Raw genomic sequence first — 26,323 nt, 5'->3', positions numbered from 1 at the left:
TGTATTTAAGTTAAATAAAAAACAAATGAAAAGAATCCTAAATCAAGACAACCTAAGATGTTTATTTTTTTTGTGGTTAACAGACACCCTTCTATTTCCTAAATTTATGCTGTTAATTTGCTGGCTGGCTGGCGTTCTCCTGAATATTTTCCAACTAATTAGCATAGAGAGGTGTCATTAAATGCTAAACTGATAGTAATAGTGCTTATGGTTTTATATAAGTCATTATGTTATCCATTAACACAGAACTAGTGTTTTTATTGGACCAATAAAGCTTAACGTCTCTTAGCCCAGAGTATAACCTCAATTCCTGACTGTGACCCGCGATTCGTCCATGGGACAAAGTCCCATCTTTTTTGTTTTTACGTAGTTTGAACAGGCTAGTTATTCATCAGCAGATGAGTTGCATTCACTGGCTATCAAATTGACTAATAAAGTGGAGAAAGGACCTGAATGCTTGATTTCTTTTTCCCGTGTCAAAACTTGCTCTCTCACTTTACGGGAGTGTCTCACGTAAGTGTCTCACATGAAGTTATCTCTCCGTGGTGGCTGAATGACACTATCCATGGTGGCTGAATGACACTCCCTGTGAGCCCTAAGTGCATTTAACACTCAGTCTATCTGAGTGTTTGGCAGCTCATCGACTGCCTGAGAGGATCGATGCATTGTCTGGCAAAAACAAGTGCTGAAATACTACTGTGTGGTTGATGCCATCATTCCCAAACCTGCCCAGACAAGGCCAAAAATACCAATTTCTTTGCAGAAATATTTTTAATATCTTGCATAATTTAGCACTTATTCAATGTTGGCTAATTAAACAGGATATGCTAGGACATTTACACCCAACATATATAGGCTATATATATTTATTTTTTTGTGCTGACAACTTTCTGTTTCTGGTCATGGTGAAAATAAGCTTGAATAGCGCCAGAAGATACTTCACAGATCTAAAACAATCTCTGTTAATTCACTGGCTCACTGAGAATCTCTCTGTTTTACAGTAAGCTGTCTTTATCAACTCCTAATGCAAATGGGGGGTACCTTTATAATCCAATAGCCCCAAAAACGCAATGAAAATCGGGTGGTTGTTTCCATTTAAACTGAAAAAAACTATCACCAATAAGGCCATATCAGTTGAAGGCAGACTTCTGGGATCTTCTCATCCAGACACAGGCCTACTGCTAAATTATCTTGTTTTATACCCAAACCTAGATGAACAGGATGCCAGTTCTTGGCGGGAAGTTGTTTTCCGAATATTCCACAACTGGTGTATGCACTACACCGCCAGTTTCAACCTAAACCGGCGCCATCTTTCTGAAAACCGTTTTTTTTTTTTATTGGTGTGTGTCACTGCAGGTGAGATGGTGGTTGTAAGCCTGCGATTCTGCCAGTGTTGGCGTAATGCCCAGGCAGTTAGCGGTTCGCAGTTTGACCTGGCACATCCCACGCTGGGCCGTGCCAGCTGTCTGCCTGGACGCTAGTGGATACAGTCAGGGCCTTCCAACAGCCGGGCTACTTCCCACGACGGGCTTCTTCCTGTGACACAAGAAAATACCCCGTCATCAGACGTTAGCCACCTTTAGATGTCATTTCTTGTATCAAAATGAAGCATCAAGCTACTGTTTGCAGAGCTGCTTGACACAGATTCATGTCCAAGATAGTGATGTGATAGTAGGTTATCTGGGGGAGTTCAGCCAGGACAGTCCAGGCGTCTGTTTGAGCAGAGTGTTGGCTGAGAAGCCTTTGTGTGTGCCGGTTCCTACCGACAGCTGACATTTCAAGGTTTCGTCGCTTTTATCTCCCTTTTTGTTCAGGAGGCTGTGCTACAGGCTCCGACAGCTTCCCGTTTTGACTAATGGAGGAGTGTTTCAGCACAGGGCCTCGGTCGCGGTAACACAATGCAGATCAATCCGCTGGTGGGCCCAACTCATCCTGTTTTTTCATTTTGACCGGGGCCAGAGGGATGCACACGCACAGCGGGATCAATGAGCTAACCTGCTAACTGTGTTAAATACAACTGACTCGGTGGATCGGAAAAGAAAGCTAAACCAAGATACCTTTTGTTAAATCAATCACGCCCATGTCGTTATATTTCAACGGGAGGAAAAAAGAGAAAAAAGTGTTTGATTTAATTTACATGAAAGTCTGAGTTGCCCCGGGTGTTTTGACTCTGAAAAGGCCCTGACAGTCTGTAGGCCCTGAAAGAGCCCAACCGTAAAAAAATAGGCATTTATATCACGATATGTCACATATCCTGCTTCAACGTGGTACAAGCCTTACTGTAACTGGTCTTCCTTTAACTGTCACCGGCTGACTGGTGGTCCTGTAACTGTCACCGGCTGACTGGTGGTCCTGTAACTGTCACCGGCTGACTGGTGGTCCTGTAACTGTCACCAGCTGACTGGTGGTCCTGTAACTGTCACCGGCTGACTGGTGGTCCTGTAACTGTTGCAGGCTGACTGGTGGTCCTGCAACTGTCACCGACTGACTGATGGTCCTGTAACTGTCACCGACTGACTGATGGTCCTGTAACTGTCGCCGACTGACTGGTGGTCCTGTAACTGTTGCAGACTGACTGGTGGAACTGTAACTGTTGCAGACTGACTGGTGGAACTGTAACTGTTGCAGACTGACTGGTGGAACTGTAACTGTTGCAGACTGACTGGTGGAACTGTAACTGTCACCGTCTGACTGATGGTCCTGTAACTGTCACCGTCTGACTGATGGTCCTGTAACTGTCACCGACTGACTGATGGTCCTGTAACTGTCACCGGCTGACTGGTGGTCCTGTAACTGTCACCGGCTGACTGGTGGTCCTGTAACTGTCACCGGCTGACTGGTGGTCCTGTAACTGTTGCAGGCTGACTGGTGGTCCTGCAACTGTCAACGACTGACTGATGGTCCTGTAACTGTCACCGACTGACTGATGGTCCTGTAACTGTCGCCGACTGACTGGTGGTCCTGTAACTGTCACCGGCTGACTGGTGGTCCTGTAACTGTCACCGGCTGACTGGTGGTCCTGTAACTGTCACCGGCTGACTGGTGGTCCTGTAACTGTCACCGGCTGACTGGTGGTCCTGTAATAGTCTTGGTGCTTCGTGTTCCGATCTCGCACGAACCCGCTGGGGGTGGATGCAACAACACAAGGCCGTAATCGTGTAGTCATGGAGGGGAGGAATGGTAACGTATGGGGTGGTTGTTGGCCTGCATCCATCTGACAGGAAGGAACAGATTGCCCCCATTGGGGAACTTGGCGAGTCACGGCAGGGTGTGCTTAATGGTCTTAACTGTGGATTTGTCCAGCGGTCCAAGCGAAGCCTCAGGCTCACCAACCTTTCCAGGCCTAAAACGTAACCACGGAGTGGGCGGTGTGCTGACACCGGGAACGAACTTGCAAAGGAACAATGTCAGTTGTCTGTGTTCAAGTGCTCCTGGTTTAATAAAGATTGCCTATTCAACCGCCCTTGTTTTTTTTTTTTCTGCCAGTGGCGTGATTACTTCATTTTGGCCACACGATGAAAGGCCTCAGTGTGCGTTGCTGGCGAATGAATCAGCTGTGACTTGCAGGGGTGGACTGGAACACTTCCTATTTCCCTGGAGTTTGTTTTGTCATTCTGAATTATTGGATCACTGCAATGGTGCAATTCACGCTCGATGTTGTAACAAGGAAAGTCAACTGTTTTCAATCGTGAGCTCTGATGTGCCTGTGGTCGTGACCAAGGTGAAAAACTGGGACAGCCTTGTACAATAAGCATTTAGCATTGCATCTTCATGAGGTTGTTCCTAAAATCTGTTGGATTATGGGACTTGTCCGTTTCCAACAACAACCCGCCAGCGCTCACCAATGCTTGCTGGGACGGTTGCCTAACTGTAATTCAGTTCATGGTTTGGAAGTATAAATCTTCAATGAAAGAAAGGGAACACTGTGTGTGTGTGTGTGTCTGTGTGTGTGTCTTTAGACTGAAGGAATCCATTGTGAGGACGTGGGGTAGAATAGAGCGCTGGGTTTGTGTGCTGTCAGTCCTGGTGAATCAGTCTGAAGCTCTTGGGGGGGTGGGGGGGGGGGTGGATCAGCACAGAAAGCAAAAACAGGTTCAGTGGTTGGTGTTCTTCACAACTGAAACATGTTGCTTTTAGCAGAATGAACTCGCCCAGGTCTGTTGGTTGGTTCTATTATTACTGTATCTGGTCAAAGTTTATTGGTCGTTCATACATGCATTAGCAGATGTTCCGGCAGGTGTGGCTAAATGCATGTGGGTTGTCGTGGAGCCACGGTCATAACAGGAAGCCCCCCCCAGGGCTTTAATTAGGCTAACCTCACTTTAAGGTGGGGTGAAGGGAGTCTGGCTCATACAGGCCTGGTTGGGGGATTTAACCGCCTTAAGATAAATTGTAGGTTTCATTTCTTGATTTGGTTTCATTTCCCATACAGATTTGGTGTCGGTTTCTGTGCAGATGGCTTTTGTCTGGTCAGACTTTGGGGGAGGGGTGGGAGGGGCTTACTCAGACTCCACCCAGTGTCTCATGACCACCTTAGTGTTCCAGGAAAAGACGAGTGGCAGACGGGGCAAATACTTCAAGACTGATAGACGCTGCCCTGAACAACTGCCTTAGATTGTTGTTGGGCAGAAGAAGTAATCCTACATTTTAAGTAGTTCACATTCTGTCAACTCGTAGCCGAAGAATGTTGTTCTATCAAAAACACTTCGAACAGATTGTGTCCGAACGAAATTTGCCGGGGTGCCAATTATTATGACACTATGTTTTTATGAAAAATATTGATTTCCTAAATATTTCTGGACAGACTTTCTCCTTGGTTGAAGGTTTAATTTAAAACCCTTTGGTAAATACACACGACAGCCCGCTGGGTGCCTTTTGGCAAACTGTTCCATGGATGATCAAGGATGATGTTAACGTTCCGTTTGTCAACTCATCCCTGATGGTCGATTAGTTGGCCTACATGCGGTGGAGTTGTTGCAGAGATTCTGATGGTGTCTTTTGCCCCCCCCCCTAGGCAGTTGACTGAAAGCGACTTCCGGCTGTGTGTCTTTGTGGGTGTTTTTCCATGGACGGGGACGTGCGAGACAGCGTGACATGCTAACTTCCCTCACGCCACCATGGATTCCTAGCCGGGGCTCCACCTCACCACGGACCTGTCGCCAAACAGTCCGTGGGTGACCTCTGACCTTCTCTCCCCCGAGGGTCTACAGACTGACGGACGATCATCGTCCTGACAACCTACCCGACCCAGGCGATACCAGGTAAGACTTTGGATGCGTGCGTGGCCTACGTTTTGGGTGAGTGTGTGTGTGTGTGTTCCTCTGGCTTGTAGTCTGGCCTAGATTGTCCTCCTTATACCCTGTGGGTGAAACCAAAGAGAACAGGGCAAGGATGCCCATTGTGGTTCTCTCTTGCTGTCAAAGGACGTTACATTTATCCGAGACGTATTGAAGAAGACTAGAGACGCTACATTATTTTGTAGTGTAAACTTGCAGTTGCCGAAAGCTCGCGACTCTATCTTCCGAGGTGTGCCACAATTGGTGTGCCACAATTGTGTCAGAACCGATGTAAACGCTAGGGAGATGATCATGCAAACCACGATAAGTCAGTGTAGTGTTTTATTCTCTCTTTTGTAATGTAAACAAGCCCAAAGTCCAGGTCAAATGCTTATTGTGTTCGTGGCATCTCAACAATGCAGACAGAAGATTGAATCAGTCTGACTCTCTTTGCTTGGAGGAGGGAATGTGAGAATGAGATCCTTGACTCACAGTGTTTTTTTTGAATGGAGTGTATTTATTTGCTTTTACTGGGTTAGCTTAGGAGGAAACTTTGCCATGAAGTCAGTCATCACATGACCAGTGTTGTCTGACTACTTACACACACACACACACACACACACACACACAATGATTGGGTGAACATTTCTTGTGAAAAACAGGCTTGTGCCCTCATAGAGCTGCAGTTTATTATCCTTCTGAAGAGCAGCATCTGCGTGGGCGGGGCCGGTTGACCTGATAAGCCCAGGTACATCACTAAACCCTCGACCCTAACCCCCGGGCCATCACTAAACCCTCGACCCTAACCCCCGGGCCATCACTAAACCCTCGACCCTAACCCCCGGGCCATCACTAAACCCTCGACCCTAACCCCGGGCCATCACTAAACCCTTGACCCTAACCCCGGGCCATCACTAAACCCTCGACCCTAAACCCGGGCCATCACTAAACCCTCGAACCTAACCCCGGGCCATCACTAAACCCTCGACCCTAACCCCCGGGCCATCACTAAACCCTCGACCCTAACCCCGGGCCATCACTAAACCCTCGACCCTAACCCCGGGCCATCACTAAACCCTCGACCCTAACCCCGGGCCATCACTAAACCCTCGACCCTAACCCCGGGCCATCACTAAACCCTCGACCCTAACCCCCGGGCCATCACTAAACCCTCAACCCTAACCCCGGGCCATCACTAAACCCTCGACCCTAACCCCGGGCCATCACTAAACCCTCAACCCTAAACCCGGGCCATCACTAAACCCTCAACCCTAACCACCGGGCCATCACTAAACCCTCGACCCTAACCCTAATACTGATCAAATCCCCTACATGAACCCTACCTAAACACTAATATTAGAGGCCAATATGATAAGCTGTCTGACTCTTACTCTGTTAGTGATTAGTCAAATGGGCTGACCTTTGGTGGTTCGTTGATTCGGATAAATTACTCCAGCTCATGATTCACCCGCTGCCTCATTGTTTGTACAGATTAAGACACCGTCTGTTTTGAGAGGGTTAGGGTGCAGAGCTCGGTAAGACCCATCGGAGATGTTTTTGTTTCGAGGCGCTACGTGGAGGGCAGCAGAACCCGGGGTTAAAGGTCGAAGCGTTCAACGTTTTCCGAAAGACGTGAACTTCAAGGCCGAGACTCCCTGAGCATCCCCTAAACAAGGCCCTGCATGGGTACGTGGTACACTCCCTCACTCTGGTGGGGGTTATATCTACATATGGATGCACCACAAGGGCAGTTAATGACTGACTGTTTAAACAGACTCACGAATGACTGTGGAATGTGTGGTTCATTGGAGATGCAGTCTGGGGCTTTTGTGATTAACAAAGTCATCTTTTAAACCAGGTTGTGTAATATCTTGTTTTTATGTGCAAAATCTATAAATAGAACCACTGTCACACCTCAGTTGGCCATGAAATTCCAAGTTTGAAAGTGAGTGGCTTTGATGACGCGCCGCACAAATTGGCCCATACAGGACACAGCACACCATTGTCTGGGACCTGTTCAGGCTCAACAGTGCCACTTTTGCAGCCGGTGGTCAAAAACTATGGACTGAATCTTTAAGGGACTGAACCTTTTCTGACATGTAATTAATATAATATACATCCGATAGTATTCAGATGCTTTATTTTCGATCGGGTAGCCTTAAACCCCGGGTTTTTCTTTTATTTCAGATCGGGTAGCCTTAAACCCAGGGTTTTTCATTTTATTTCAGATCGGGTAGCCTTAAACCCAGGGTTTTTTATTTTATTTCAGATCGGGTAGCCTTAAACCCAGGGTTTTTCATTTTATTTCAGATCGGGTAGCCTTAAACCCAGGGTTTTTTATTTGATTTCAGATCGGGTAGCCTTAAACCCAGGGTTTTTTATTTGATTTCAGATCGGGTAGCCTTAATTCCCGCACAGTGTCTAGCCGATCTGATGCTTATTTAAATGACCCATGGGGGGGGGTGTATGTAGTGTAGTGTTTTCTGTGGAGTTGCAGTTTGGATTGCCCAATATGTGTCTTGTACAATTGTGACAAAACAAGCACCGTGAAGCACCGTTTCTGATTAGGGTGTGAGAGATTAGGGGAGGGTCACTAGCTCTATCGCCTCATTACCTCTAGAGGGGAACATCCCTCGGGTTAAGCGTCTCTATAATGGGAATGTTGTTTAAAGGGTAATCTGGTGTTGCTGTGTACATACGTATGAAGCCGACAAGAAGGTGACAGCCGGGTAAATTACAAACGTCTCATGAACTGTTGAACCACGTTAGTACAGAGTGACATTCAGATTTACTCCGGTGTTTTTGTCGATAAGCCAAATAGCGTATGGTCTCGTAAACAAAGACATGAAATAATATGCAAATGGATCACTACACCTACTGTATGTTATTCAGGTAAGTATCATTCAGTGATGTGGAAATCCCAGTGAGGAAGAGATGGAGAGAGATCGAAAGGAGATAGAGAAATGGAAGGAGAGAGGGATAGAGATGGAGAGGTAGGAGGGAAGGGAAAGGGAAGAGCGGGTGAGAGGGGGGAGATGTGGAGGGAGGGAGGGAGGGAAGGAGAGGGTGAGCTGAGGGAGCAGGACGCAGGCTCAAAATAGTTGCGTGTTTCTTGTCGTGGGTCTGAATGCTTGGAGGGCCTGGGGGTGGGGGTGGGGGTGGGGGAGGGGGGGTGTGGAGAGGTAAAGGAAGGGGGCCGGTGTTATTTTCAAGCCCACCTCCTGTTCTCCATCTCTCTCTGTTATTTTAACCCCCACCTCCCCTGTCCTCCACCTCCCTCTGTTATTTTAACCCCCGCCTCCTCTGTTCTCCACCTCTCTCTGTTATTTTAACCCCCGCCTCCTCTGTCCTCCATCTCACGCTGTTATTTTAACCCCCACCTCCTCTGTCCTCCATCTTTCTCTGCTTCTCTTCTGTTCTGTCCATTTGGTTTTGTTATATATGCTTTGTTAACACAGACAGCAACAAATATCTTTTCACCAAATAATCATATTTCCCAGGAGGTGGTTAAAAAATGAATCTGTATTGCGCTGCCTGTGTAACGCCATCTATAGGATTATACGCTTCAGCGGAAATTCTGCTGGGCTTAATCCAGCTGTCAGGCTGCTTGTGACGCGTCCTCAGATCACTCTCAGTTCACCTAGCATTGCTAGGCTAGTTGTCATACGTTTTCACAAGCATTTGTCTATCTAAAGGCTGCAGGACAGCTAGCTGTAAACCTAGCCCGTGGCACAACCCTGGTATGTGTTTGCTCTGTCGCCCTGATGTTACACTCCCAGAGATTACCCCGGTGATTTACTCCAGAGATTACCCCGGTGATTTACCCCAGAGATTACCCCGGTGATTTACCCCAGAGATTACCCCGGTGATTTACCCCAGAGATTACCCCGGTGATTTTCGGCGTCAAGGACCATCAGGACCAACTGACTGTTTCTCACTGTGCCCTTGGAGTAGGTGGGATCTGAATGGGTTTGTCCTGGAGTAGGTGGGACCTGGATGGGTTTTGTCTTGGAGTAGGTGGGACCTGGATGGGTTTTGTCTTGGAGTAGGTGGGACCTGGATGGGTTTGGTCTTGGAGTAGCTGGGACCTGGATGGGTTTTGTCTTGGAGTAGCTGGGACCTGGATGGGTTTTGTCTTGGAGTGGGTGGGATCTGAATGGGTTTGTCCTGGAGTAGGTGGGACCTGGATGGGTTTGTCCTGGAGTAGGTGGGACCTGGATGGGGTTTGTCTTGGAGTAGGTGGGACCTGGATGGGGTTTGTCTTGGAGTAGGTGGGACCTGGATGGGGTTTGTCTTGGAGTAGGTGGGACCTGGATGGGGTTTGTCTTGGAGTAGGTGGGACCTGGATGGGGTTTGTCTTGGAGTAGGTGGGACCTGGATGGGGTTTGTCTTGGAGTAGGTGGGACCTGGATGAGTTTGTCTTGGAGTAGGTGGGATCTGGATGTGTTAATCTTGGAGTAGGTGGGATCTGGATCCATTAAGTTGTTGATGTAAACAGCCAGTTAGTCAACCAGACAGCCAGTCATTCATTCATTCAATCAGCCAGTCAGTCAACCAGACAGTCAACCAGTCAGCCTACCAGCCTGTCAGTCAGTCATTCACAATCATTGTGTTCTCAGAAGTGTTCTGTCATTCTTGGGCATATGTTTTTCCTCACCGCGCCTTTTAATTATTTTATCTCAGCCTCATCTCCGGTTAATCCGGCTGCTGTTACGTAATGATTTTCTTTTCCTTTTCTCTCCCTCCGGGAAAACACCGGAAGAGCGGGTTACACATTGACCGGGTCGTCAGCGTGCGTAATGCCTTTCTCTTCTGACAGGCACATGTCAACAGACACACTTGGCCAGCTTCTTCCGTAGACCCCCCCACGGGTCAAACCCCCCTTGGCCTGCTTCTTCCATAGACCCCCCCACGGGTCAAACCCCCCTTGGCCTGCTTCTTCCATAGACCCCCCCACGGGTCAAACCCCCCTTGGCCTGGGTCCTCCGTAGACCCCCCACGGGTCAAACCCCCCTTGGCCTGGGTCCTCCGTAGACCCCCCACGGGTCAAACTACTGTGAAAACACGTCTGTTCTCAGTGGGGTTATGTGTGTGGAGTACGTGGGTGGACAGGGGAGTTGAGAGATCCAACACAAAGGCAGTCATTAGGTAGTTTGTGGTCGGATGACCTCCTGGACTCCCTGTTAGTACAGCAGGTGTCTGAGGTGAGTTGTGTGGACCGGGCACACCACAACATTTTTTTGCACTTCTGAAGTGGCCTCTTGACAATCCAACGTTGCTGCCTTTTCCCTCTTTTTCTGTCAACCTTCCAACTTAAAAAATTGTCAAAAATTTCAAGAATATTGTAATTCTTCGACGGTTCCAATTCCATTCCAGTGAATTGTTCGTCCTTTATTAATTTAGCTCCTATCCATGTGTTCTTTCCCAGCCAACGGAATCCAGATAATTTTTCGAGGATCTTGGCTGCCCAGACGAGCTCCTTGCCCCAAACAGGGCAGACTAACGAGAGCCGAAAACAGCTAGCTTACACTTAGTATGCTAAACCGATGAAGACAACGGGACGGAAAAGGCACCTCGCTTTCTCTTGATTGGTCAAGCTGACGTGGCGATCGTTGCCATTGTTTATATAACCTTTATTCAACCAGGAAGTGTCTGAGATAATAATCAATTTCCCAGATATTATGATGAAGTCCAGTCAAACCTTACATCTACTGTACATCACACCAGGTACGATGTCGCAGATATAGATATATCTGTGCTGAATAGAGCTTTACATTATTCCTTAATATACATGTAGGGGCAAGGTGTGTTCTCTAAGCAATATCTATCTGAAAGCTGCACGACCGCCTCTGTTCTAATTATAAGAGGTGTTAATATTTCTAACCTACTTTTGAATCTGGAGCGTGATATTACTTACACGGCTCCCTGCTCCTGGGGGTCATGTAGAGTGCATGAGTGAGTTAATTTAGCGCCATGTCGTCCTAGGTGGCCCTGCCCACTAAAAGGAAAGCTCTGTTGTTGTTTTTTTCGCTTCTGGAATGATTTCTATTCAGGCTTAATTTGAGTTGTCCATGGCAAGACAAGACACAGACTTGTAATATGGGGTGAGTCTCAATTCAATAACACTCCTCCTCCGCTATCCCCTCTTTTCATTGTCTAGATTCATTTTAAAGAAATTTCTTTGACTCCTCGCCACCTCTCCTCGCCTCCTCTAGGGACATTGGAGGATAAAGGGAAGGAACCTGTCCTCACCCGATGGGTTTTTAAAAAGGAGGCAAGAAAAGACGATGCTGTAACTGACAACTCTCACGTAGCGTCCTCCGCTAATGCGTGCCTTGAAATGTGCTCACAGGCACCCTCCACTGGCCAGCAGCAGAACTGCCTCGCTATTGAGGTTAACGTAGATCACTTGGAATGACAGTGATGTTATGATGACAATGGGCGGGACGGAGGAGAACTTGTGGAAGGGCGATGCTGGCAGCAGAAGAAGCGGGCAGACGGGCCGGGCTGAATGCTCAGACAGGCTGGGCTGAATGCTCAGACGGGCCGGGCTGAATGCTCAGACGGGCCGGGCTGAAGGCTCAAGCAGCCATTTTCCTAGGCGATCGCAATTTTTTTTTTTCAACAAGGTTACCGTCGAAACTAATCACCTTCGCAACGTTGACTGTAAAAATGTCTATTATATTGTTTTTTTTTAATAAATAAAATGAACAAATTCGTCTCCCTGTGTGAAATCTTGCCCGTGAATGCCACTTCGGTGAGGGCCCTCGTCTGTGCAGAGATAGGCCTCGCAGCTGGCCGCTCTGAGTGGCTTTAGCCCACCCCCCCCCACCCCCCCCAACTGGGCCATACCTCACGCTGTGACCTTGACCCACCTAGGCCTTGGTCCATCGCCCTGTTCTATCCCCCCCTAATCCTCTCGCTGCTCCCCTAAACCCCCCACCCCCCACCTCCAAGCCCTTGAAAGCCGTCATAACTCCACCTGTCATCCCAGAACGGTGTGTGGTGTCCGACCCGATACAGGCCTGCTGACTCTGTGTCCCGCCGTCTTCCCAGAACGGTTTGGAGGATTAGTCCAGCGTTGTGCACTGTCGCCGCCTGCGTGAAGACACGCGCACTAACCCTCGACGACAGGCGTTCCCTCGACGACAGGCGTTCCCTCGACGACAGGCATTCCTCTCCCCCTTTTTATTCTTCAGGGAAATGGGGATAAGCTTTTTTTTTTTCTGTGAAAAGAAATGCAGGGGAAAAAATGCAGAAAAGGCAGCGGATCTGGAACTGTTAGCAGAAATAGTAGCGCGGCGATGAGACCCAGTAGCCCTCCAGAGGGATGATGTGAGAGGAACCGTGACTCACAGAGCTCAGGGAGGCGTTAGGTGCAAGAACATGTACTGCGACTCTACAATTGAACAGATATGGTGCTGTTCTTAACGGTGGCTCTCAGTTGTGGGCTGGGGGACGCTCTATTCAGACATCGCTCACTGCTTCAAGCCCCACCCCACTGAACAGAGCAAATGTACCTCAAGATAAAGAAAGTGTTTGCTGTTTCACTCATCCCTTTCTTTCGCCTTTCTGCTGTGCCGACGACGTTTCTAAACACACTTTATTCAGTCTTTACTACGGAGATAACTAGCTTATCCTCCCATTGCCTTGCTGTCTGGTTTTTAATGACATATTTACAGCGACGTTTTTGTCTTCGGGTTTCATGGGCTCAGGAGAAGTAGCATTTGTAGGCTGGTGTCACCGTCGGTGCTGCCTCGTTTGGCCTCGTACCGGAAAGCCGGATTTCCCCATAAGCCCCTCCCTGGCCTGGCCATCTTGTGATAGCACTCCTGGATGTGATTCACACATGGTAGCTTGCCTGACCCCTTTCACCCAAAAGGATGAAGACATCCGTTAAGTCACCAGCAGTCATGCTTTGACTGGAAGAGGTGGGGCGCCCACAAACTAATCGCTCTACATGAATCAGTGCTCACTGTAGCCATTTCTGTACTTGTGGTGGATGCTGGTGTGACGACATGATGCTGGTTGACGTTAAGCACTCGAAGGGTAGGAAAGGGAATTCCGGACCGGCCTTAAGGATCTGGGCCTCTGTTCCCAAACCCGGAATGTTCCCCTGGTCACCTGCAAGCGATCGTCTCGGATTCCATACTCCTATTAATCTCCTAGCAACCGGCGTCTTTCTGGCCAGTGAGAAGGCAGGTTTATAACATTACGATGCGCTTTCATCTTTCTTTTATTGATTGTCCTTTAAAGCACTCCTACCAATTTGACGGTTTTGCCTGTCCATTGTCCCTTAGGCAGCCACAGTTCAGCACATTTATTTTATTTCACAATCTTAGCATTTATGTAGCGCAGGAAACTTAATGAACAGTCTCAGCCAAATGGCTTTTGTAACTACCAGTTCTGCCTGTCATTCAGATTGTTTTGACTTAATGACCTGATGTTGAGCCTCGTGTGTTTGGCCCGTTAATGCTGGCTGGAGTCCCATGGGCCCAAAGAGCCGGCCTTGTTCATCTGTGGTCTATTCCAGGAAATTAGTTGGGAGTTAACGTAGGCCAGGCTAATTACTGTAACAGAGGTGTGGGTGAGAATCTAAATGGTCTAGACAGGGCCTATGGGGTGAAGGCATGATGGGCCTTTTGATGCTTCCCGAAACGGGTTTCGGTAAATTCCCCTCGATCAGCCGAACGGAACGATATGCCGTCTGGTCGGATCAAGTACGTGTGTAAGACCGCTGGGAGAACATCGGGCGCCGACACGTGAACCACTCGGCCTGCTGGGGTGCATGCGGCCTGGTCCCAGATAAGGTTTCCACTTTACAAGCGTCGAGCTTTAAGCGCAGACCACAGCAATGTCATGGTGCGTCTTTAAATCTGTCTGGAGTGCCTGCGGGCTGCCCAACGGCCGTCGTAAAAGACCAGGATGGCCAGGGAGCGATGGCTTCATATTCGGGGAGCTCCCTTCTTCGTAGGCGGACTGCAGAGATTGGAGCACCCCAGTGGGGAGCGCACACCCCCAGACTGGGGGGGGGGCTTTACTGCGGTTTCCGTCCCAGGAACAAGAGAAGGCGTTAGCCCACAAGTTCAACAGGCCTGCAAACCGGCGGTTAGAGAACCATACCGGTGGCTGAGTGGTTGCTGGATTCAGTCACCGGGCCGGCAAGGTGAGACATCTCTCAGTTAACCGTTAACGCCAGCGGCTGCTGTAAATCACTCAGGATTGAAGCGTCTGCTGAATGACTCAAATGTAAACGGGACAAATGGCTTCCGTGATACATGACATGCAGATGGAACCAGTCAGGATAGCCAACACTTAGTTAAGGCTTACTGTTTATTTAAGATGGGGGTTTTTATGATATATTTTTTTTGGTGGGAACAAATGTCCTTTAATGCAGCGTGTTAACTTGACCGGGGATTGTGGGCAGCACTGACCCCGTTTGGCTCAGCTCAGCCTGGCCTGGCCCACGCCTACCTCCCCATTTCCTCTGGCTTACTCTAATCCCTCCCAAACCTCCCTCCCTTATTTATTTTCCCTTTCTCTCTAAACCTATGCCTGTTTCCCTGCCACATGTCTCTAATGTCCTGCCCTGATTTGGGAATACTTATCTGCGTGTGTGTTGGGAAGAGCATTTGGTTGTGCTGCTGATGTGAGAAATGAGATTTAGGGCCAAAAAGGTGGGGGTCGATGAGAGATGGGATGGGGGAGGGGTGGTTAATGACATGATTCTCCAGCCAGCTGGTCGTTTGGGGTGTGTGTGTGTGTGTGTGTGTGTGTGTTTGTTCTGAGAGACTATGTAATGGATGTGAATGATAGACAAAGACCAAAAAGCATGACGAAACATTTAAGGTGGACAGCAGCTGATCTATACATCATAGTTCTATTCAGAGGGACAGCAGCTGATCTATGCATTGTAGTTTTATGTAGAGGGAAAGCAGCAGATCTACCCATCATAGTTCTATGTAGATGGACCGCAGCAGATCTACCCATCCTAGTTCTATATAGCAGGGTACAATCACGCCCACTGTCACTGCAGGAAGATCTCTAATTGGCTGCTGTGGTGGATTGTACCAATGAGAGAGCATGATTGCAGATTCAGCTGTGAAGGACGGGTGGGCGAGCGCACTGCCAGGACAGGACAACAAAGGCTCTTGTTCAGTTAAGATGAAGAGACACGGCGGAAGAGAGAGAGAAAGGGAAGCACTGAGAGGCTGAGAGAGAGACGGGTGAAGGAGCAAAGGATGGGGAGAGGGAAGGACAGATGGAGAGAGAGAGAGAGAGAGAGAGAGAGAGCGAGTGCCCAACCGGAGGTCCGCTGTCATTCAGTGACAGTCACTGGGTCGTGGCCTTGGGAGCGTCACAGCCCACGACTGGACTGGCACCAGAGAACCACACATTTCTGCTGCACTTTCTCGTCTCATCAGTTTGCTGGTTCTCCATCCCTGTCACCCCCCTCACCCCCTCCCCCACCTCCATCCAGATGTCGGTTCAGCCTCCAGATGCCCCCCACCGCCCTCCCTTATTGGAGAGGTGCTTTCTAGTCACTCGGACGCGTCACCCAGCCTTGTTTTTCTCCCTCTGTGGGAAGGATTAGCGCCCTCCTCATTAAGGCCACTCCAAGCCCCCCCCCCCCACCACTCCCCCTCCCGCCAAGCCCCCCCCCCCACCCCAAGCCTCCCTCGACGTCTCTCTTGTGTCCTCATTGGCTGGCCTATCACGACCACTGCTGAGGGTGACGAACGTCAATAACAACAACAATAACAAAAAGATTAACCACCGGCTTCAACGGAGCAATCCGGCTGTTTAAAACAGCACCAAAAAAACAAAGATTCTCTCTCCATCTCTCTCTCTCTCCCTCCCTCTCTCCCTCTCTCCCTCTCTCCAGTGCTAAGCCGCTGGTTGGCGTTGACAGCTGTTAGACGAGGACTGAGGGATGGAGAAGATAAACCAGTGGAAAATATTAAACAGCTCCCGACTGAACGCACACACTCTGTGTCCTGTCATTCTTCAAAGGTGGCTTTCTTTCCGATGATTTTCTTGTGGACGTATTTAGGATGATTCCGTGTGGATGTGTTCTGGATGATTCCGTGCGGCTGGGTTGTTTGGGAGAGGGGGAGGTGTGCGCGTTAGCGAACGGGTGCTGCATGCGTCAGCACTGAAGCGGGGGCCGGACGAACGGGGAGTGGGGGGAGACGGCCGGTCACAGCCTGTGTTGGAGGGATGTGGGATGAGGGGAGCAAGGCGAGAAAAAGAGCGGCGCTGGAAGGTCATCTCCTCTCGGCGAGAGGCAGACGTAAAAGACGATCGGTCACCCCTTTGACGAGGCTACTCCCAATGCCCACCAACAAAGTAGCTGCTTCCTTCTGCCTCCGTGTTTAGGAAAACCCTCCACACAAACTGACCCAACCTGCACATTCCCAGAGGAAAAGCCCATGCCCATTCTTAGGAGGACATTTCCTGCTGTGCTTTTATCCTTGTGACTGCACTTAGCAACTCAGGGTTGATTATCTCCCCCACAACACCCCTTTTCAGTGAGAGACCCACACACCATCTACAGAGAGGAGCATATCTGACTGCTACTAAGAGGAGACGCCTTATTTGTGGCCCTCGAGATCTGGCGCTGGCCCAATGGGACCCGGGCCCGAGACAGACCAGGACCGGATGGTAGCAAACTGAACATCCTGGGTGATCCCGCACCTCTACCGGACCGGCAGGAGACAAGGCCGTGGGGGTGGGTACCGGCGAGCTGGCAAGACAAGACGGACTGGCTGGCCGTCAGACAGACAGACAGGTGTTTGACCCTAGGCGTCATGGGCGAAATGGCGGGGTACCAGAGACTGGACGAGACGCCGGACTACCAGCCGTTGCCCAGCGACGATGACGAGGTAGAGACACGGCCACAGTATGTGGAACGACAACGGCTGTGAGTCGTTTTGGAAGTAGGAAACGGGGGGGGGTTCGAATTCTGAATACTGATTGGCTGAAAGCCGTGATATATAAGAAATAAATTCGGGGGGGTATGACATGACAAATGTTTCAAATTGTGTTGGTAACCAGTTTGTGATGTGTCGTGCCTCTGAACTTCTCTTAGCCGTGGTTTGTTCGTCAAACCCACACACCTCATGTGCTATTGGTTTATTGCAACGTTGATGAAAGTAATTTGGGATCCTAACATTGTTCGTAGTGCCATCTGGGATTGTAACCCCTTTCATATTGTGGGTCATTTGGGATCGTAACATTGTTCGTAGTGCCATCTGGGATTGTAACCCCTTTCATATTGTGGGTCATTTGGGATCGTAACATTGTTCGTAGTGCCATCTGGGATTGTAACCCCTTTCATATTGTGGGTCATTTGGGATCCTAACATTGTTCGTAGTGCCATCTGGGATTGTAACCCCTTTCATATTGTGGGTCATTTGGGATCGTAACATTATTCGTAGTGCCATCTGGGATTGTAACCCCTTTCATATTGTGGGTCATTTGGGATCCTAACATTGTTCGTAGTGCCATCTGGGATTGTAACCCCTTTCATATTGTGGGTCATTTGGGATTGTAACATTGTTCGTAGTGCTATCTGGGATTGTAACACTGTTCATTGTGTTGAGTCATTTGGAATCAAGCTCCCTAACTGCTTGTTGCTAGAAAATACCCAGTCTGCATTATGGCATTGCAGGACTCTGTACTCCATGTGTTTTTGTGGGCATACCTGAAAGTAGTCAATGTTATATTCATTCATCAAATATACATTGTGGATGGCTGGTATTTACATTTGTAAAGACTCTTCATATGACTTTCCACGGAACAGTCTCTGTGTTTACGTTTGCAAATACTCTCTTCATATTTCTCACCAAGTAATTCTCTGTTTACGTTTGTAATGACTCTCTTGTCATATTACTCTCCACGTAACAGTCTCTGTGTTATAGTTCTACATTTAAAGCAGAAGGCAAATCGAATGCAATTTGTGTCTGTTCACTGTTCACAGGTTACTGAATACAGAACCACGTTAGTGAATACAGAAGCGTGTTGGTAAATACAGAACCACGTTAGTGAATACAGAACCCTGTTAGTGAATGCAAAACCATGTTAGTGAATGAAAAACCATGTTAGTGAATGCAGAACCGTTTTAGGGAATGCCGAATCGTGTTAGTGAATGCCGAACCGTGTTAGGGAATGCCGAACCGTGTTAGGGAATGCCGAACCGTGTTAGGGAATGCCGAACCGTGTTAGTGAATGCCGAACCGTGTTAGGGAATGCCGAACCGTGTTAGGGAATGCCGAACCGTGTTAGTGAATGCCGAACCGTGTTAGTGAATGCCGAACTGTGTTAGGGAATGCAGGATCATAAGGTCATCGATAAATAGTGTGTCAGGATGTCATGATGGGACTCATACCCATGTGTCCTCCCCTCTTTCAGTCCTCCCCTCCCTCAGTCCTTCATTCCTCCTCTTCCTCATCAGTGTGATAAGCAGTAGTTTTATTATTATTATATTTATTATTATTATTATTATTATTGGCCGTCCTGTTGAGTCACTCGAGATCAGCTATGGTGTCCAAAGAGAGGCTAGTAATGCCATGGAGAGCCTTCTGAGAGGATGTGTGTGTGTGTGTGAGTGTGTGTGTTGAAGGGTGATTGTTTGATGCATTTTATATTTCCATTTAGTGTGTTTTAATATTAATTTCCCTTGTTGAGCTTTTTCTGTCAGGTGTGTATTTCCATCCTGTACGTTGCTCTTGTTTGTATAAACTTGTGTAGTGTGTGTGTGTGTGTGTGTGTGTGTGTGCGTGTGTGTGTGCTTTTGTGTGTGTGTATATGTGAGGCGTTGCAGCTTTGTGAGTGGCGCAGGTGAATGGGTCCAGCTTCTACCTTCTACAGCGTTTCTCTCCTCTCACATCCTCATCCACAGCCAGTAACATCTATACCTTCTGTTGTTAGGCAGACACATTTTTCTTGGAAGTGAATGTTGAGTTCATCGTTGTACATTCAAGAAACAACGGCAGCAATTTCTGCTGTTTCTGACCAGCACAGACCCGTTTCTGACCAGCACAGACCCGTTTCTGACCAGCACAGACCCATTTCTGACCAACCATTTCCGACCAGGTGTGAGAAATTCCCAACACGTTCTGTGTGTGTGCATGTTTATTTGGTGTCTTCTAGTTTGTGTCCATTCATGCAGTGATGCTGTCCTGAGTCGTGTCCACTTTGACCAGAGTCGTATTCATCAGAGTCGTGTCCAGTTTGACCAGAGTCGTATTCATCAGAGTCGTGTCCACTTTGACCAGAGTCGTATTCATCAGAGTCGTGTCCACTTTGACCAGAGTCGAATTCATCAGAGTCGTGTCCACTTTGACCAGAGTCGAATTCATCAGAGTCGTGTCCACTTTGACCAGAGTCGTATTCATCAGAGTCGTGTCCACTTTGACCAGAGTCGTATTCATCAGAGTCGTGTCCACTTTGACCAGAGTCGTATTCATCAGAGTCGTGTCCACTTTGACCAGAGTCGTATTCATCAGAGTCGTGTCCACTTTGACCAGAGTCGAATTCATCAGAGTCGTGTCCACTTTGACCAGAGTCGTATTCATCAGAGTCGTGTCCACTTTGACCAGAGTCGTATTCTTCAGAGTCGTGTCCACTTTGACCAGAGTCGTATTCATCAGAGTCGTGTCCACTTTGACCAGAGTCGTATTCATCAGAGTCGTGTCCAGTTTGACCAGAGTCGTATTCATCAGAGTCGTGTCCAGTTTGACCTGAGTCGTTTTCACAGAACTGAGGTGATTGTGATGTTTTTAATTGGACACCCAGTTCATCCCTGATCGGCATTTTCTCCCCTTTGATTGCGACTGAACACAACCCAGTTCACTAATATATGTTGACCTTAATGAAAAGCTATTCTGAAATCTCATTAGTCGATGTGTACTATGTTAATTCATGGTAATGTTATTATAATACATTCATTGGCAGCCATTTTAAAATTACCACTATTGATGTTATCATGATAAAATAAAATAATTCTAAACTTTCCAAGCGTGTGTGTGTGTGTGTGTGTGTGTGTCAGTGTCAGTCTCTGTCCATGTGTCAGTCTGTGGTTCTCTCTGTCTGTGTATGAGAGAGACTGTGTGTGTGTGATGGGAGGGGGTGCTGATCCAGTCGTGACAGCAGGCTCTGTGGCCCTTCTAACAGCGGAAGCAGTGGGCAGGTGTGTGGGCCCTCGCAGACCCCTGGATTGCCGCAGGCAGCCCAGTGCAGGTCTGGTGCCACCCTGTGGCTGAACAGAGGAACTGCAGGTGGGCCAGCCATTATAACAGCTTCGAACCAGTGTGTGTGTTCTAGGTTTCCTTTAAAAGACAACTGACTGGTGTAATAATCTATTTTCTTTACCACGTCGTTCAGGCAACCCGGCCCTCTGTGTCTGCCAAGTTTTGCTTCTGGAGAATGGATCCCAGGCAGCGAAACGGCTTGGTCGGTTTTGGGTGTATGTAACCGGGTCTGCATGTAATAATCATAAAACTATTAATCTTGATGGCCAGCTGGAGTGCTCCTGTATAATTAGGAACAGTCACACGCAAGCCTGCTCTCTGCTTCTCTCTCCGTCTCCCCCCGTCTCCCCCCGTCTCCCCCCGTCTCGGTGTAAAATATAGAGGCTGCGTGAGAAGTTAGCTCACCCTGCACAAATCTGCCAGCCTCGTAATCAGACGACTGGCGTGGGTCAATGTAGGTCACTGTGAATCAGACCAGCAGATCCCGGGGCCTTCCGTCTGCCGGTCTGACGCGGCCTGGCGCCTCGCGGCAGAAGTCTTCAATCGCTACGTATTTCCCGGTCAGGGTCCTTTCGAGGAGATTAAAATGATTGGATCATCTCTTTAACCAATCAGACGCACCTCTGTCACTCGGCGGTTTTGTTGCCGTGGTTACACCGCAGCCACACTGATGACCAGAAGTAGAAGCTAGTTGCCGGTTTGTTTAATCAACAAATATGGCTTGGAAATATGGCAAAATTTATAATGTAGCTAATAATATCATCATCTATCAAATGTACAAATGCAATGTTGTCATTAGCTAGCAAAATCCATGAAAAAAGCTAGCAATGCTAATGTTTGCTAGCAAGTTTCCGATCTGCCCATGACATTAAATAGCAAGTTAATGTTATACTGCATCTAAAATAAATGTGACGTCAAAATTAGGGCAAAATACTTAACTATTTACCTTTCTTTAAGATATATTTTTAAGCCTGATTAATGCACTTTAGTTGGGCATCAGCTCCAAGACAAATATTTGTTTGACGAGACACGGAATCCGTGAATATGGGACACTGGAGTCTGACTGCCTCTGTGTTCCCAGACTGTTTCATAGTGTTGATCTAGCAATGGTTTCCCACTTAAAATCATAACCAATGAGAGCCTTTAAGAGACTATTTGTGAGGACAGTCTCTGGGCCTCGTTTCCAATCAGGATGGAACTTAGGTTTATGAAGGGTAGCTTTCAGATACTTTAGAGAAACCAGGCGCTGATGTGTTTTCATAAAGGTAAACTGCAGTGTATTTAGGGATTAGGACCTGGATTTTACAGCAGTAAGACTGTTTTATTAAAATTATGTTAAGAAGCTGGTCAAGCAACAACAATTTGGCTATTAGTGGGATTTGTTGTGGTTCAGAAATGCATTCTCCAGTACAGTTTCCCACTTGGCAAAACTGGGTACAGAAAACAGACCACTTACCACAGATTTACTACAGGAGTAATGTGTTAGGACATCAAGTTATTTTCCTATTATGGGTGATTGGGGCCATTTATGGATACGTCAAACTTGTAGCAGTAGTTTAAAGTGTAATCTAATAAAAACTGTGGTGCACATTGCTTTTAACTTGCGTTACGTGGTTCTGCAAATCGTGATCACATCGACTCAAGCACTTTTTCTCAGTGTTTTTCCCTCCACTACCCTTTAGCTCGTGGTGAAACGTCTGTGTAAGCCTCTGACCATGCTGTGGGTCGTTTATTTCCAGACGGATTGCTGGTCCAGTGGGAGTTAGGTGTTTAGGGAAGGAGAGTTTGGTCATATCCTGTGTTCGTGGTCCGGAGCCAGATGTATGACATCACCTCGCTCTCTTAACCGGCTGTGAGCCCACGAAGGGCTCGGCCCGTTTTAATGAACGCGATGGAGACGTTACGTTACCTTGAGTGGGTGTGCTGGTTCGGGAGGACAGCCTCCAGGGGCCAACCGACCAACGTAACCACAAACCATGACTGCATGATTGTCTGGCTTCTACTTTGGGTCACTAGCTGTGTGTTTCCCCTGCCCAGAGAGGTGTTGATGGATTCTGCCTACCTGGGCCAAACAAATGAGCACACTCTCTGACAGCTGTCATCGTGCCAGTGTAAAAACAACCAAAAAAACATCTAAAATATTTTAGCCGGACGTCATCCCTGTAGCTAATTAGTCTCACTCAAAGGGATTCCAGTTTGTTGTTCACTTGTCTCTCCTCCTCCCAACCTGCTGTCCTGTCTGATGAACCCACCCCTTCCATTTCCTCCCATGAAAAAAGAGCTCCCTAATCAGACAATGACTGTTATGACTGGGCTCAAAGTGAGAGGGTGGAGCGGGATGAGAGGGTGGAGCGGGATGAGAGGGTGAAGAGGTGTGAGAGGGTGGAGCGGGTTGAGAGGGTGGAGCGGGTTGAGAGGGTGGAGCGGGTTGAGAGGGTGGAGCGGGATGAGAGGGTGGAGCGGTGTGAGAGGGTGGAGCGGTGTGAGAGGGTGGAGCGGGATGAGAGGGTGGAGCGGGTTGAGAGGGTGGATGAGAGGGTGGAGCGGTGTGAGAGGGTGGAGCGGTGTGAGAGGGTGGAGCGGGATGAGAGGGTGGAGCGGGTTGAGAGGGTGGAGTGGGATGAGAGGGTGGAGCGGTGTGAGAGGGTGGAGCGGGTTGAGAGGGTGGAGCGGTGTGAGAGGGTGGAGCGGGTTGAGAGGGTGGAGCGGGATGAGAGGGTGGAGCGGGTTGAGAGGGTGGAGCGGTGTGAGAGGGTGGAGCGGGTTGAGAGGGTGGAGCGGTGTGAGAGGGTGGAGCGGGTTGAGAGGGTGGAGCGGTGTGAGAGGGTGGAGCGGGTTGAGAGGGTGGAGCGGGATGAGAGGGTGGAGCGGGTGGAGTGGGTTGAGAGGGTGGAGCGGTGTGAGAGGGTGGAGCGGGTTGAGAGGGTGGAGCGGTGTGAGAGGGTGGAGCGGTGTGAGAGGGTGGAGCGGGTTGAGAGGGTGGAGCGGGATGAGAGGGTGGAGCGGGTGGAGCGGGTTGAGAGGGTGAAGAGTGAGAGAAGAACACAATAAAAAAAGTTGTTTAGTTCTGACTCAGGCAGTGACGCCACAAGAGCAAACAGCCTGCCATTGAGGCAGTGAAAAGCAGCTGGTTTGTGTTTGTTTATAGTCTGTGGAGATAACATTTTTGGAGGGTTAGCAGGCAGGAAATAAAGCCAGCACCAAATAAAGAAGAAAATGGGGTTGGCGTGCCAGTCCTCAGGGAATGGAGGGACTGGAGAGGAGGGAAGAAGGAAAGAGGGAGCGAGAGAGAGAGTGCTGCTGGGTTGGTGATTCTCCATGTATTGCGTTTGGATTCTGTGATTTTTATTGATGCTACAGTAATGTAATGGCTGACCATGTTTCTGCTGTGGAGGGAGGAGATTCATCAGCCATTAGGCTGAAGTGAAAGGCTGCTGAAAACGAATCCTCCTTTTAAAAAGAGAACACTTAGAAGGAAAAATTGTGGAGTTATGGTTTGGCTAGAACAATATAGTGCAAAAGTAATACCTCAACATATTCCAAACTATATGATGTATAAAGCTACAGTATGTAATTAGATATTGGGGTTGGTGGTGGTGTTGGTGGTGGGGTTGGGGGTAGTGGTGGTTGGGGTGGGGGTTTGTGGTGGTGGGGTTGGTGGTGGTGTTGGGGGTGGTGGTGTTGGTGGTGGTGTTGGTGTTGGTGGTGTTGGTGGTGGTGGTGTTGGTGGTGGTGGTGTTGGTGGTGGGGTTGGGGGTGGGGTTGGTAGTGGTGGGGTTGGTGGTGGTGTTGGGGTTGGTGGTGTTGGGGTTGGGGTTGGTGGTGGTGGTGTTGGGGTTGGTGGTGGTGGTGTTGGGGTTGGGGTTGGTGGTGGTGGTGGTGGGGTTTGCACAGGAAACGATCTCTCCATCCTGCAGTTAAATCTGACCTCTTGGCTCTGGATCAAATGCTCCTTCAGCCGAATACCATGGAGCCTCTGTCCTCGACGCGGAGCACTGCCCTGGCCGTGTGAGAGGAGCAGGAGGGAGGGAGAGAGCATGGGCAGATGGAAGGGGAGATGAAAGGGGAGGGAGGAGACGGAGTTAGAGAGCAACGGGGTGAGGGGTGAGAGAAGGAGAGAGGGAATACCAGGAATGACCAGACTGAATCCCAGACGTCCAGTGGGGGAATAGAAAGCCAGAGCGTGTGTTCTCCGCCCGCTTTGCGCAACACAGAAAGAACAGCTCGTCCTTCCAGTGAACACACACACACACACGTGCACACGCACGCGCACCAGCGTACATAAATAGACAAACTCATTCACTAAAATACCTCACCCAGACACTTATGTGAGCCAGACAAATCCTGACTGAAATACCTCATCCCACACACGTCGACGTGCACCACAGACGAATGCAGACGACGGTTCACCAAAATACCCGACTGGGCACACAAACAATACGACGCGACACACACGGAATCTGTGCGTCATCACCCCACCGCTCAGCACTTCCCTCTGCCCGGTTCTGGAGCTGGCTGGTCCGAGTGAATCGAAGCGAGAAAACCAAGTCGCCGCTATTTTTAGCCCCACGATGGAGGGGACGGAATAAACGGACGGACGGGAGCTAGCCCGACTCAGCACGACGAGGAAGAGGAGGAGGAGGAGGAGGGGGAGGGGGGGGTGGGGATAGAGGAGAGGTAGAAGGGGACTTGTTTGCGAACTTCGGCTACAGGGACCCTGCTGCATGAAGACTGGTCAGAGGAATCTGACAAACTCAAAGCAAGCACACTTTAAGTGCTGAAGACTGGGCAGAGTTGAGATACATCCGAAAGCTGTCAGAAATAAGACTCCTCTGGATTTATCACTGTGATTTAACTATTGGTTAGGTTTCTTTTGGAATTTATTTTTTCCGGTTTTGTGTCGAGGTATTAAAGGGGCTTATGTGGATTGCCCCGCGATGGAATGTAGCCGAGCTACAAGAACTCGGGACCTTTTCCTTTTCTTTTCCTGGGACTGGGATTCAGATCTCCACAGCTTACTGTTGGCGTTTCGTCTCCTGGGGTCAACCTGGGAATCCCGCTGCCTGCCAACTGTCAGGTCACAGTAGCAGGCTTCTCTGAGGAGGATTTAAGAACACACCTTCTGTCACACACGTACACACGCAAAGAATTCGGGATGCGGCGTTTCGACAAGCTCAAGAAGTCGTTCCCTTTTCTGGCTCACTTCCATGTGTACAAAGTGAGTGTACTGGTTGCCTCTTATTGAGTTGTAATTTGGTCGTTAATTTCATGGATTCTGGCTGGTCTGACAGTAGTATAATGAGTGCAAAGTTACTTCAGGGGCTCGGGACTAGAAGGTTCTCTCTGCAGTTTTGTCAAACAAGTTATTGTCCTGTACCTCTGTAGTGCACCATAGATCCCAGTACATGTTGTTGAGTTCAGAAAATATGAAAAATAGCTGACACCCATTCCATGCACACAATATGAGTGGGGATACTTAAGTCCATAATCTTTTTGCAGATAGAACTCGCTTGTCTGATGTTCTCAGGTTTTTTTGAACGTAGCCCAATGAGCCAGTACTGTGGTTCCAGCTTGATGTAGTTAAGCTAGGATTGTGTAATAATGCTCGTGAACATAATTTTATTTCTTGACATTATTGTAACACATCTGTGGATTTGTTCATTGCTGATGAAAACTCCAGCAAATTCTACAGCTGTTCTTTTTGTATTTTTAAGCAACTCCGAGGCACTGTGGTCTGTTAAACATGTAATTATGTTAATTTCCTCACAGTGGGCTGGACAACAGGTCAATATG

General features: G+C 48.6%; 1 protein-coding gene across 6 annotated transcripts in view; it reads left to right on the top strand.

The window, feature by feature from the left end:
* The window catches only part of tnk2b (tyrosine kinase, non-receptor, 2b), a 59,486-nt gene that overhangs the window by 4,778 nt on the left and 28,385 nt on the right, over nt 1-26,323 (top strand). For 2 of the 6 annotated variants that reach the window (XM_034290416.1, XM_029117649.2), the window contains exons 2-3: nt 5,015-5,261; nt 16,162-17,161. In XM_034290416.1, coding sequence (XP_034146307.1) covers nt 17,087-17,161 — 75 coding nt within the window. In that variant the 5' untranslated portion in view covers nt 5,015-5,261; nt 16,162-17,086. The other 4 variants (XM_029117658.2, XM_034290414.1, XM_034290420.1 and 1 more) reach the window with 3 other exon arrangements.

The sequence above is a fragment of the Esox lucius genome, chromosome 3 (genome assembly GCF_011004845.1).
Source record: "Esox lucius isolate fEsoLuc1 chromosome 3, fEsoLuc1.pri, whole genome shotgun sequence".
Lineage (NCBI taxonomy): Eukaryota > Metazoa > Chordata > Actinopteri > Esociformes > Esocidae > Esox > Esox lucius.
Note: the sequence above shows the minus strand (reverse complement) of the source record. Positions and strands in the feature narration are given on the sequence as shown.